Raw genomic sequence first — 13,847 nt, 5'->3', positions numbered from 1 at the left:
TAGCTAGGGAGGTTATCAGATGGTAGGGGAGAAAGGAGTGAAGTGGACAGTGATTTAGAAGGGCCTGATGAGTTATCACACAGCAAGTGGTTAGATCCAAAATATAGAAGAAAAATCAAAAGAGAAGTCCAAGGTAAGAGGTATTAATCTGCAGTTTAGTAGTTCTGTGCACTGCATACGTCACTTTAGGAGAAATTGGAAAAGGCAGCTGTGTTCTGACAACTGATTGACAAAGTATGGCGCGTGTATCATTAGCTTCTCGAAAAGAAAACCCTAGATAATCATGAGAGACTGCTCCAATGAGCCAGAAGCAGTTTCACAGTAAACCGTGTTTTGTGCCGGTAAGATTTTTGCTTAAGTAGAGATTTATAGCCTGTTATCTCCCAGCTATTCAGAATGGTATGTTAATTGCATCAGAAAGTAATTAACTCCCTGCCGATAGAGAAATTCCAATCCTGCTGCTTGCTTGCTACCAGATTATATTCCGCGTGTCGTACTTGTTTGAAGATTGAGCCTTTGGAGAATTTGTGGGATCAGTAGTTGTGGCTAGAACACATTGTACACCTTTCTTGCCACGGCTGTTAGGTGAATCACTACGGTTGTTAAGCCAGTAACCCGGTTGGTTGAGTGAAATCTGGCTTCCCCCATTGGATTTGCTTTGGATCACGTGGCTATGGGACAGCGCAAGTGGTCAGAATTTGGATTGTGGAACCACGGGAGGCTGAAACGGTCAGAAGGATGGAAAAACCATCCTAAGTCGCTCGTTTCAGTCGCCGTCGTAACTTTGAGCAGTCACTAAATGAACGGCTATAAGTTGAGGATGGCCTCTCCTTTGATCCTCATTGGCGGGGTCTCAAATTTTGGAATTCTCCAGGGGGACCCTGGAAAATGAAGTCTGTGAGGCTGCCGCCATTTGGGTTGTTTTACCCTCTACGCAAGTGTTTCCCAACCGTGGCAACTTAAGAGATATCTGGACTTCAACTCCCAGAATTCCCCAGCCAGCATTCGCTGGCTGGGGAATTCTGGGAGTTGAAGTCCAAATATCTTCAAGTGCCCAAGGTTGGGAAACACTGGCGTAGAGGGTAAAAGAACCCAAATGGTGGCGTCCAGGTAGCTGGGTGGAGCCTCACGCTCCCTTCGCGACCGGCTCTCCGACGACTGACAGGCCCGAGCGGACCGGGACCATTTCACTCTGACCTGCGAGGCTTGGGAGACCCCTAAATTGAGGCGGTCCATCTCAAGGGAAAAAAGGAAGTTAAAATCATTTCCCGGGTAATGTTCAAGCGCGGCTCCGAAGGTGTTAAGAGGCCACCAGACCGTTTTACGATAATTTAAACTTTATTCAGCCAAATATACAGGTTTTTTCTCTCTCTCTTTTTTCCTTCTCTCTCTCTCTCACCTGCCTCTAAGCCTGGAAAGATACACAGTCCTGAAGATGCCTTTCTCGTTTTCGTTTTTTTATGCCCCAGGGTTTAATAATTTTTTTAAAAAAGTCATTATTGATTTCCAGAGGAGGGGGTGGGAGGAGGAAAAGGGACGGCTTTAAAAAAAATAACAACAACAGGGTGGAAAAGACAAAATTAAAATAGCCAGCGGGTCGGGAGATTCCACCTCTGTCCAGTAATTCTTTTATTTCCCTGGACAGTGTGCCAAAGCACACTGCATTCCACACCCCTCCCCATTTTTTTTTTTTTTGGGGAAATGCATCTACAGGGGTCCAAGCTACTCAACACCCCCCCACCCCGCCTCCCGGCCCAGTCCCTGAAAGCTAGCTGAAGCAATCGACCCCCTCCCCGGCAAATCCTCCGCCCCCGTTTGGCCTCCCGCTCAAAAATGAAAAAAACAAAACAAAAACCACGTCAAACCGTTGCAGCTGGCGGCGGTTTTATCCCCCCCCATCCCGAAAATTAATGCAACCGCTGGTGAAGTTGCCACGAATTTGCACCAAAGGTGAAGATTGCATGGGCCTCCTGCCCTCCCCTGTCGCTTTCCCCTCCCCTTCCTTGCCTGCGTGCCTACCCTCCCCACCCACCCACCCAAAAGAAAAAAGAGCAACCCCGTGGAATTCTTTTGCCCAGTGAAGACAAACACGGAGCGGTCAGTTGCTCTTCAGAGGGGACGGTTGAGCCCGCCATCGCTGCCCGCCCTCCTTTGCAGCCTCTCTGGGAAAATTGACGCCGCAGCGAGTCCGAAGGGTGCCAGGTCCCAGCACCGTCCCGGGAGTGTCCCTCCTCTCAAGTGGGGGCGGGGGGGGCGGGGAGGGGGCTGCCTTTACTTGTTGAGGGACAGCGACTGCATCCGCTTGCCTGCCAGGGCTGCGTCGTCTTTAGCTGTGGAGGGGACGGGGGGGTCAAGTGGAGAAAGAAGAAGAGCTGAATCCATGAAGGGATGAATCCTTCCTTCCTTCCTCTCCCTTTTCATCTTCTTCCTTTTTTCTTTCTTCTTTCTCTCTCTTCTTCCCCCTCCCTTTCTAATCATTTACATCTCCGTTCCTTCCTTTTCCCCCTTTCTCCTCCTCTTTTTATTTACATCTCCTTCCTTTTCTTTCTTCTTTCTCCCTCCTTCTCTAATCATTTCCATCTTCTTCCTATTTCTTTCTTCTTTCTCTTCTTTGTTCCTTCCTTCCTTGCTTCCCAGTCAATCTACCTTTCTAGAGTGCATAAGAATTCCTACAGGAAGGGGTATAGCTCCAAATCAGACATCTTTACAAAGGGTTGATGGCTCTTTCCTTCCTTCCATCCTTCCTTTCTTCTCTCTCTTCTCCCTTTGTTTCTTTCTTTCTCTTTCCTTCTTTCCCTCTCTGTCCCTCTTTCTTTCTTTTTCTTTCTTTCATTCTCTTTCTTCTTTCTCTCTTCTTCCTCCCTCTTTTTCTAATCATTTCCAACTCCTTCCTTTTTTCTTTCCTTCCTTCCTCCACCTCTTTTAATTTCCATCTCCTTCCCTTTTTTTCCTTCCTTCCTTCCTCCACCTCTTTTAATTTCCAACTCCTTCCTTTTTTCTTTCCTTCCTTCCTCCGACTCTTTTCATTTCCATCTCCTTCCTTCCTTTTTCATTCCTTCCTTCCTCCCCCTCGTTTCATTTCCAACTCCTTCCTTTTTCTTCCTCTCTCTTTTTCCTCCCTCCCTCCTTCTCTACTCACTTCCCTCCCACATAGGCAACTTAAATACTTAAAACCACCCATCCCATACTACATACTTTACTAAGGAAAAAACCTGGCAGAAGCCTCAACCCTACTTTAGCCCCCTTACCTCGTCTCTCCTCCTCCTTCTTTTTGGCTGCTTCCTCCCTCTGTTTCCGGATAATGGCTAGCCGGGCCAAGTCGGCCTTCGCCTGTTCTGTTTTCCCTGCCAGATGCATCTTCATGTACCTTTCTTTTGCTTTCTGCTTTTCAATCTCTTCTCTGCAAAGGTGAGAGCGGGGGAGGAAAAGATCTAAATAAACGGGGGTCTTTGGAGGTCTGCGCCCCCCCCCCCCCCCCCAAAAAAAAAAAAAAGACTTGTGGATTTTTGCCTGGATGGTTCGGAACACGACAGGTGAGTTTCACCAGAGGGAGCCAAACCAGCCTTCCATATCACTGCTGCCTGGCTACATAATTTATTTTATGTACGCTGAGAGCATATGCACCAAGACAAATTCCTTGTGTGTCCAATCACACTTGGCCAATAAAAAATCTATCTATCTATCTATAACATTTTTAAATTACAGTGTTCCCTCGATTTTTGCGGGTTCGAACTTCGCGGAAAGTCTACACCACGGTTTTTTTCAAAAATATGAATTAAAAAAATACTTTGCGGGGTTTCCCCCCCTATACCACGGTTTTTCCCACCCGATGACGTCATATGTCATCGCCAAACTTTCGTCTGCCTTTAATAATTTTTTTAAAAAAAATAAACTTTAATAAATAAACATGGTGAGTAATAATCTGAATGGTTGCTAAGGGAATGGAAAATTGCAGTTTAGGGGTTTAAAGTGTTATGGGAAGGCTTGTGATACTGTTCATAGCAAAAAATAGTGTATTTACTTCCGCATCTCTACTTCGCGGAAATTGGACTTTCGTGGGCGGCCTCGGAACGCATCCCCCGCGAAAAGCGAGGGAACACTGTATAATGAATTATAAAAGGCAATACAAGTAGTCCTCAATTTACAACAGTTTCTTTTAGTGATTGACCGAAGTTACAACAGCACTAAAAAAAAAAAGATGACTTAACGACCATTTCAGCATCCTGAGAAGCAAAGTAGTCGATGAATGTTATGTATGTTTGTGATCGGAGTGGCAATGCCTGATTTTTAATATAACTGGGATTTTAGATTAGTTTAATTAATTGAGATTAATTGGATTGGGACATTGTATTGTATTGTTTTATTTTTATATGCTGTAAACTGCCCCAAGTTCTTGGAGAGGGGCGGCATATAAATCAAATAAATAAATAAATAAATAAAGACAACGGGGAAGACGGATTCACTTAGCAACCGGGTTACTAATTTATCCACTGCGGCGATTATTATTATTATTATTATTATTATTATTATTATTATTATTATTTATTAGATTTGTATGCCGCCCCTCTCCGAAGATGGTAGCAAGAAAGGTCATACAATGGGACAGAACCCACTTAGCAACATAAATGTTGGGTTCTCCGGTTGTTGTAAATCGAGGACTACCTGAACACGATTGCAAGGGAGGAAGGAAGGTTACGTTTCATTTTCAAGTCAATGTGGTGGGTTTCTCTTCTTTTTTTTTTAAAGCCCTGCCCCTTTAAAAGGAGTGGACTTCAACTCCCAGAATTCCCCAGCCGGCTCTGCTGTGGCCAATGTTGAAAAACAGGGATAATGAACCCAAAGTGTATTTTTGTTCTCCCAATATTCGCTATTTTCCAAAGGTTTTAAAAAAATTCATTTAAACCTCCTTCCCAAACCTTTGGCTAATTCCCCGAGAATCGAGGGGATTAAAAGAGGCCAGGACTGCCCGCTCCTGTCTATCTGGGAGGGGAGGACTTACCGTTCTCTCCGCGACAATTCCCTCGGGCTCTCTAAATCGAGCTGCGTCACTTTTTTAGCGGTTTGTGCCGCCCGGTTGGGATTCTCTATGTCGATCATGCCTTCCACGCCTTTGTGCTTCGGCTGGGATTGGAAAGGCAACAACAGAAGAGAGGCGGGTTGGAAGAGCTTTCTGGAAGGGGATTGTGTGGCGGTTGTGCGGAGGGGGTGGCCTTGCGAGCCGGAGGAAAGAGATGCCACCCAGGGAATGGACGGATCAAGAGAGAGGTTGTAGTGAGCGGCTGCACAGTGGAGAGTGAAAGGAAGAACAGAAGGATGGGAAGGAGAGGAGAGGAAGGTAGGGGTGGGATGGAAAGGAGAAAAAGGGGAGGAAGAAGGAAGAGGAGAGAAAGGGAGGAAAAAGTGAAAGAAGGGAAGGGGAGAAAGGAAGAAAGGAGCAGAGGAAGGGAAGGAGAAGAAAGGGTGGAAGGAAGGAAGAAGGGAGGAAGGGGAGAAGGGAAGAAAGGGAGGAAGAAGCGGAGGAAGGGGAAGATAGAAGAGAAGGAGAAAAAGGGGAGGAAGGAAGAAGGATGGGAAGAGAAGGAGAGGAAGGGAGGAAAAAGTGAAAGAAGGGAAGGGGAGAAAGGAAGAAAGGAGCAGAGGAAGGGAAGGAGAAGAAGGGGTGGAAGTAAGAAAGAAGGGAGGAAGGGGAAAAAGGAAGAAAGGGAGGAAGAAGCGGAGGAAGGGGAAGATAGAAGAGAAGGAGAAAAAGGGGAGGAAGGAAGAAGGATGGGAAGAGAAGGAGAGGAAGGGAGGAAAAAGTGAAAGAAGGGAAGGGGAAAAAGAAAGAAAGGAGCAGAGGAAGGGAAGGAGAAGAAGGGGTGGAAGGAAGGAAGAATGTAGGAAGGGGAGAAAGGAAGAAAGGGAGGAAGAAGCGGAGGAAGGGGAAGATAGAAGAGAAGGAGAAAAAAGGTAGGATGGAAGAAGAAAGGGAAGGAGAGGAAGTGAGGAAGCAGTGGAAGAAGGGGAGGGGAGAAAGAAAGGAGAAAAGGGGGAGAAAGAAGAAAAAGGTGGAGGAAGTGAAGGGGAGAAAGGAAGAAAGGGAGGGAAGGGAAGGAAAGGAAAACGGGAAGGAAGAAAGAAGGGAAGTAGAGGAAGGTAGGAAATAGAGGATGAGGGGAAGAAGAGAAGGGAAGGGGAAGAAGGAGGAACGGAAGGAGAGGAGAGGAAAGGCAAGGCAGACAGAAACAATCCTCCCCAACTTAGTTAGGCCATAAAAAGAGACATGGAAAATCTACATTTACAAGAGTCTCTTAACGTAGCCTTACAATCCCACCTGGGCCATTTCCAGTCTGGTTCACCTAGCAAGCCTGACTTTAAGGCAACGGAGGAACCAGATCCTGGCGTGTGGTGAGAAAATGCAAGACAACATAATGTGTGTGTGTGCCAGCAGCATCTTCTTGGTCCTCAATTGGGAAAAAATTCTTCTGCAGCCCCGACCTCCCCCTCCCCACTCTACCTGATAGTCGTCGCCCTCTTCTTCCTCGCTCTCATCCGAATCTAGCGATTTTTCCTTCTTCTTGAGTTCTCCAGAGGCCCCGGAGCCGCCTTCCTCTTGCTCCTCTTCCTCTTCCTGTGGAAAGGAGAAGCACCAGCCAATCAGAACAGCTGCGAGGAAGATTGGGTGGGGGTCAGAACCCCCCATTTAGCTTCACCCAAGGGAGGGGAGGGGGTTATGGCTTTCATAGAGACATAGAAGATTGACAGCGGAAAAAGACCTCCTGGTCCATCTAGTCTGCTCTTATAATATCTCCTGTATTTTATCTTAGGGTGGATGTATGTTTATCCCAGGCATGTTTAAAGTTAGTTACTGTGGATTGACCAACCACGTCTGCTGGAAGTTTGTTCCAAGGATCTACTACTCTTTCAGTGAAATAATATTTTCTCACGTTGCTTCTGATCTTTCCCCCAACTAACCTCAGATTGTGCCTCCCTTGTTCTTGGGTTCACTTCCCTCTTGAACCTTATTTCACCCTTTAATATATTTAAATGTTTCGATCATGTCCCCCCTTTTCCTTCTGTCCTCCAGACTCTACAGATAGAGTTCATGAAGTCTTTCCTGATACGTTTTATGCTTAAAACCTTCCACCATTCTTGTAGCCCGTCTTTGGACCCGTTCAATTTTATCACTATCTTTTTGTAGGTGATTCACTGAACCGCTGCAGCCAAGACGTGTCGGAAAACGAGGCAAAACTCACTCAAACAAATGTCTCATTTAGAAACACCAATGTTGGGCTTGTCAGCTCCTTACCCTGGCCTTCTGTTTCTCAGCCTGTAGCTGGGCATCGATCTCTTCAGGGCTTGTGTACTGCCGCGCTCGGCCTTTATGGCCCCCCTTTTTACCTGCAAATAAAAGTGGGTTTAAAGATTACTTTCCCTCGCCTCTTTCTCCTTTATAGGGTGTTCAGATTCCATTGTCAGACAAGGCCTGGACTCCCATCAATGGAAGCAGCGAGTTTCCAGGCTAAGAGTCTTTTCCCATCACATGCAGTAAACCACGCAAGCAGTTATGGGCCTTCCAAGGCAGACCCATATATCTCCATCACTCCGACATTCTGCATTGGCTGCCGATTAGTTTCTGGACTCAATTCAAAGTGTTGGTTATGACTTATAAAGCCTTACATGGCATAGGATCAGATTATTTGTGGGACTGTCTCCTGCCGCATGAGTCCCAGCGATCGGTCAGGTCCCACAGTCGGCCTTCTCCAGGTCCTGACAACTAGACAATGTCGTTTGGTGGGACCTAGGGGAAGAACCTTCTCTGTAGGGGCCCTGGCCCTGTGGAATCAGCTCCTTCCCGAGATTCGCACTGCCCCCTCCCTCCTCGCCTTCTGTAAAAACTTAAAGACCTATTTATACCACTAGGCTTGGGGCCATTAGGTCTCAGCCCCCTGGCCGACAAATGTAGTATGTTTCGATGTGTGAATGGTAATAGATGATTTTAACTCTGTTAGTGTTTTTAAAAGTTTTAGTTATATTAATTGGATTTTTTAGTTATGTATACTAAAATGTTTTAGAATGTTTTTAATATTAGATTTGTTACACTGTCACTATTTTGTTGTGAGCCACACCGAGTCTACGGAAAAGGGTGGCATACAAATCTAATAAATTATTATTATTATTATACTGTATATTGTTTTTCCACACATTGTGAGCTATCCTCGGAGAGGGACGGCATACAAATCCAATCAATCAACCAATCAATCAATAAAATATGTTTTGGGAATGCCTGGTAGTGCAGAAATTTTGGAAAGAAGTGCAAGAGGACACTAATAGGATTTTAAATATACGAAAGACAATTACAAAGGAAATGGCAGTATTAGTCAAAAGGAATGAGATGGAAGAATTTAGAGAAATAAAAGAAGCAGCAATAGACAGTGCCGAGGCGGGTAACAGTCCTAGGCTGGAAGGATGTGACAAAATGGACAATACAAAATTGGTATCGGTACATGGTGGATCCTATTCAGTTTGAGATTATGGATAAGATGATGACATCATCAGGACTAGGAGTAGGGTTTGCAAAATTGAGGAGGGGGAGATGTGGAAAAGAGACTGAAGAGGCCCTTGGTGCTCTCTGAGCTTGGTAGGTTCCTCACATTATCCAAACAAGGTAACATTGTCATTCCTAGAAGGAAGTAAGATTTGTGGAGAGGAAGAGGAAAGGGGTCAAGAGGAGGAAGAGGAGAACAGGGGAGGGGGGGGGCGGTCCTTGGTGCTCTCTGAGCTGTGTTGTTTTCCCACAGACCTTTTTTTACCCAAATCAAGTAAGGTCTTCATGAAAAAACATGAAAAGATTCTTTTTAGTTAAAGAGAAAGAAGAAAGTTGAAAGGCATCTCAAAGCAGGCAGTTCTTCTGAAGGTGCCTTCTGCTTTCCAGGAAGGGGTGGTGGTGGGCATTTGAAGGAAGCTCCTCGGCTGTGGGGTATAAACTGAGTCCAGAACCCCCCTACTCAACCTCCCCACCACCCCGCTTCCCACATGCAAAGGGAAGCTGACAATCCCCAACTCCAGCTTTGTTCTGATTGACAGCCAACTCGAGGGAAGCCCTTCTGGAAGATCCCTGCAGCCTGATGCAATCCACCCAGCTGGCTTTGCCATTCCGGAGGAGGAAGGAGGAAGAGAAAGGAGGAGAAAAGAGGAGGAAGGAGGAAGAGAAGGGAGGAGAAAAGAGGAGGAGGGAGGAAGATGAGAGAGGATGAGGATGAGGAGGCTGCCTGGACTCTGGATGGTGGTGGGGGTCAGCAAGGAAAGATCCCTCCTCTGTCCCCCTACTTGGGCTAAGGAAGGCCCCCATCTCCCGATTTGGCACTAATTAAGCCCTCTCCCCCGATTTCATTCTCCTTAAGCCTCCCCCTCCCCCATCCTTTATTTTGCCACCAATTCAGCTCCATCCCCTGGTTTGGCCTCTCCTTAAGACCCCCCCCCCCCCACACTGATTTGTCATTTGAGATCCTCCCCATCCACCCCTGATTTGACACTCCTTAAGACCCACCCCCCTCATCGGGCTCTTTTTGAGACCCCCCCAGCCTCTCATTTGACCCCCATTAAACTCCCCCGCCCCTAAAATGGGGCTCCCATGGACGCCCCTCACCCCCAGCCCAATTATGGCATTAATGGAGCCCCCCCCTTTAAAGGACCTGCCCGAGAATCTGGGGGTCTGCCCTGGAATGATGACCAAGCCTCTCCATATATATATATTATAATTAATATTAATATCCCTATATATATAATTATAATAATATAATTAATATTAATACAATGTATATTAATTAATTAATGTAATATATATAAATATATATATAATTTTAAGCAGGGGAAAGGCCTGAAGCGCCTCCCGGGCAGAGGGGGGACTGGGGTCCTAATGCCCATGGGGCGCGGCCGGGAACGATGGGGGGGTGTAGTCCAGCTGCTTCGGAAGCCGGGCCTCCCCAGGGAGAGAAGCCTCGGCTGGGCGCTCACCTCCTTTGGGCATAGCGAGGTCCGGCAACGATGGCGGCTCCGACGGTGAGCGGCTCCTCCTGCTTTCTCAACCCGCCTCCCCCCCCTCACACGCCTCGTTTGGCCCCGAGCTGGGAGCGACCCGGAAACGGAAGTGGGGCCGGCGTCGACGTCTTCTCCGTTTAGGTCCCCGGCCGCCTTCTTTTTCGTGAGGGCCGGCTCTGAGGGCTGTCTAGCCTGCCGCCTGACGGAAAACGGAGGGCACTTTAGCGCCGGAAAGGGTCAAAAGTGGGATGTCCGGCAGACTTGTCCCGCTCCGAAGAAGTCGGCCGATCCGTTCGAGGATTTCTTCGTGAAGGCAGTTCGCCAAACAGGCAACTTTCGTAGACGGACGAACGGGAAAAGGAAAAGCCCCCCCTGGCAAGCGACGGCGGGGCGAAGGAGGGCCTGTTGCTGGTGACGTCACAGCGGGGCGACGGGAACTCTGGAGAAGCGGAAGAGCGTCGCGGAGGAAAACAGCAGCAACCCCCCAAATCGTAAGTCGCCCCCCCAGTCCCGCGTCGGACCAGAAGGGGGACCCGGAGCCCCATCACCCTGTCTGGGGCATGATTAACGCCTCTCTGCGTGGCTCCTGATCCCCTATGTCTCTCTCTTCCTCTGACTCAGACTTATCATTATCATTGGGGTTTCTACAGTCTCTGGTAGTTCCCCAGGTTTCTCAGGTTCCCATTCTCCCTCACTCTCACTCTCTGAGTCAGTTGTCAAGAACACTGGCCTAGGGGTAACCAAAACGGACCCAGTTCATCCTCCTCAGAATCTGTCACTAACTGAGCTGGTTGTGGACCACTCACAACACATAGATCTCAAATAAGTTTCTTCCGCAGGTTGTCTTCCTTTCTGAAGAGATGCCCAAGGTGAAAAGGAGCAGAAAGCCGCCTCCAGATGGCTGGGAATTGATTGAACCAACCTTAGATGAGCTGGATCAAAAAATGAGAGAAGGTATGTGCGTATAGTGAGAGGTGGGGGGAGCTTGCTTGGCTGTACGCATTACAGAAAAGTGAAAATATGCAAGAATGAAAAAGTAATATATGATCTGTGCGGTTTTTCTCTCTCAGCTGAGACCGAGCCACATGAAGGGAAAAGAAAAGTGGAATCTCTCTGGCCCATCTTCAGAATACATCATCAGAAAACCCGCTATATTTTTGATCTCTTCTACAAAAGGAAAGCCATTAGCAGAGGTAAGGCAGTGATCTCTTTGGTCTTTCCTTGAAAATATATAAACCTTGTCTTTTTGGTCTTGTGGGGAGGGCAAATTAGTCAACCCTTTGAGGTAGGCCAAATCAGGAGACAGACTTCAGGGACTACTGGGAGTCTTATTATAGGGCAGGGGTGTCAAACCCGCGTCAATCACGTGATGTTTTTCCCTTCATGGAGCTGGGGTGGGTGTGGCCTGCGTTGTGAGCAGTCCATGTCTGGCTCAGCTTGTCACGGATTTTGAGGATAAAGAGACGGATGAGTACTGGCATCGCAGACCAGTGTTCTTGCGAGGAATGGACTGAGAGTCAACCAGAGATTGTAGAACCCCCAGTTATGGGAATGAGTCAGAAGACGATGGGGAATTAGAGGAGGAGGACTCCCTGTTAGATGGAAGGGTCAGGAGAATGTGGTCTAGGCATGAATATCTGAAAAGGAGGGGTTCTTGGTGTTAGTAGATCTATGGGACATTTGGCTATGCCTTGCCAGTATATAAGGGACATCATGGCTGCTGGAGAATCAAAGCTGGGAGGACTTTCTGAGTTCAAATTCTTTCCCTTCATGCCTGTGTTTTGCAAAGTTTTATGCAAGCTGCCAGAAACACTTCAAGGGCTAAGATTTATAGCTTTCTGGCTCGCAGCCCGGGCTTTCTTATCTCCAGCTCATTAGAGAGAAACACTGCCAGCATGAAATTCCTTATTAACCCAGTGGATTGCATGACCTGTTTTTACCAATAGATTTTGTCTATGATCAAATTTTGAACAGTGTGTGAGGCTCTTTATTTCTGATTGTTGTCCTGTCCAGACAGAACAGCCTGTGTGTGATGTTTCTGGCCGGCGGGCAGCCAGTTTGACACTCCTTGTAGGGTATAGCAGATTTTTGAAAGCCTGGCACATTTTGTCTGCATTCCATCATAAAAAGCAAAAAAAAAAAAAAGGCGGGATAATGTTGAGTTTCTTACTTCTGCTTATTTAGGACAGAAAGCCTGGGGAGTGGAATCAAGCAAGGAATAAACCTAGAATCCTTACATTCCCACAAGTGATATTTCTTCACCTCCTGTTGAATTCTACTAATTCTTGTCTTGCGCCAATATAATGTTAGCTGAGTAGATCCTTACGTATAGGTATGAACACTAAATCAACTTAACTGCAACTTAACATGTTTACGGCTGAGATAGTACAGTATTTACTGAATTAGCTATTATTTACCAAATTCCTTCTTCAAGGCCATTTCCATATATCTTTACCAATGTTCACCTGTCTATTTCCAAATTCTAGCTCATTTAACCAGAGGAATGAATATATTCACCCTTTCATTTATATTTGCCGTGTAGAATTATACGAATATTGCATCAAAGAAGGTTACGCAGACAAAAACTTGATTGCCAAATGGAAGAAACAAGGATACGAAAATCTCTGCTGTTTACGCTGCATCCAGACCCGCGACACCAATTTTGGAACTAACTGCATTTGTAGAGTGCCCAAGAGTAAACTGGAAGTGGTAAGGAATGTTGATTTTTCATAAGTCATTTGCAGCCATGCTTTTAGTATCCACCGTCTTCTCCCCTTGTATGCATAAATCCCAGCGACCAGTTAGGTCCCATAGAGTTGGCCCTCTCAGGGTCCCGTCAACTAAACAATGTCGTTTGGCGGGACCCAGGGGAAGAGCCTTCTCTGTGGCGGCCCCGACCCTTTGGAACCAACTCCCCCCAGATATCAGAGTTGCCCCCACCCTCCTAGCCTTTCGTAAGCTCCTAAAAACCCACCTCTGTCGTCAGGCATGGGGGAATTGATACTTTCCCTCCCCCTAGGCTTATAAAATTTATGCATGGTATGCTAGTATGATTGGTTTCTAAATTGGGGTTTTAAATTAACTTAAATATTAGATTTGTTTACATTGTATTATTGTTGCTGTGAGCCGCCCCGAGTCTGCGGAGAGGGGCGGCATACAAATCTGATTAATAAATAAATAAATTAATTAATTTATGAAATTCCCATCCTGTAAAAAAATAAGTTTTTTCAACCACTGAACCCCCCCCCCCCTTTTACATTTTGCATAACTGCAAACAACTCATCTGTTGTTTTCGTTCTACAGGGAAGAATAATTGAGTGTACCCACTGCGGGTGTCGGGGCTGCTCTGGATGAAAAGGTTCTTCAAAAGAAACCTCAAACTTTTGGAAGTTTTAAGTGACTGTTACCATCAAGGAGTGCTCATAAGAACTATTTTATTTCCACAACTTGCTGTCGAGATAGACTCCCTTTGTATCCCGCAATAGAATAAATGTGTGAATGCAGTAATGTGTTTTCATGTCCCTGTATTGTCATTGTATTATAAAATAAAGTCTTACCTACTTCTCCCAAAATGCTAAGCATAATTCTTTGATTTTTAAAAATTATTTATGTGTTCTAGCAAAAAAATAAAAAGACTAAGCACTACTTTATTTTTGAACGATTTGAAAATATGGCGGATCACTGATACACACTGATCATCAGTAAATGTAGTATTCTTAGAAATGAACAACTCCTGTTTCAAGCAAAGAAACCAGGGAGCTAAAACAAAATGCTATATGCCATATTAAAAAACTAATTGTCCCTTTTCAATTACGTGGACAGCTGTA

General features: G+C 46.1%; 2 protein-coding genes across 2 annotated transcripts; one reads left to right on the top strand and one right to left on the bottom strand.

Annotated features, from left to right (window-relative positions):
* Positions 1–1,319: 1,319 nt before the first annotated feature.
* Positions 1,320–10,379, bottom strand: LOC139172304 (28 kDa heat- and acid-stable phosphoprotein). Its single transcript, XM_070761268.1, has 6 exons — positions 9,997–10,379; positions 7,289–7,380; positions 6,497–6,610; positions 5,000–5,121; positions 3,249–3,400; positions 1,320–2,330 (listed from the first exon to the last, which is right to left on the bottom strand). The coding sequence occupies exons 1-6, from the start codon at positions 10,007–10,009 to the stop codon at positions 2,272–2,274; spliced, it is 552 nt and encodes a 183-aa protein (XP_070617369.1). The 5' UTR covers positions 10,010–10,379; the 3' UTR covers positions 1,320–2,271.
* Positions 10,360–13,592, top strand: LOC139172305 (protein BUD31 homolog). Its single transcript, XM_070761269.1, has 5 exons — positions 10,360–10,511; positions 10,860–10,974; positions 11,091–11,213; positions 12,563–12,729; positions 13,324–13,592. The coding sequence occupies exons 2-5, from the start codon at positions 10,881–10,883 to the stop codon at positions 13,372–13,374; spliced, it is 435 nt and encodes a 144-aa protein (XP_070617370.1). The 5' UTR covers positions 10,360–10,511; positions 10,860–10,880; the 3' UTR covers positions 13,375–13,592.
* Positions 13,593–13,847: the final 255 nt, after the last annotated feature.

The sequence above is a fragment of the Erythrolamprus reginae genome, chromosome 9, assembly GCF_031021105.1.
Source record: "Erythrolamprus reginae isolate rEryReg1 chromosome 9, rEryReg1.hap1, whole genome shotgun sequence".
NCBI lineage: Eukaryota > Metazoa > Chordata > Lepidosauria > Squamata > Dipsadidae > Erythrolamprus > Erythrolamprus reginae.
The sequence above is the reverse complement of the archived record's forward strand: the minus strand, read 5'-3'. Positions and strand labels throughout refer to the sequence as shown.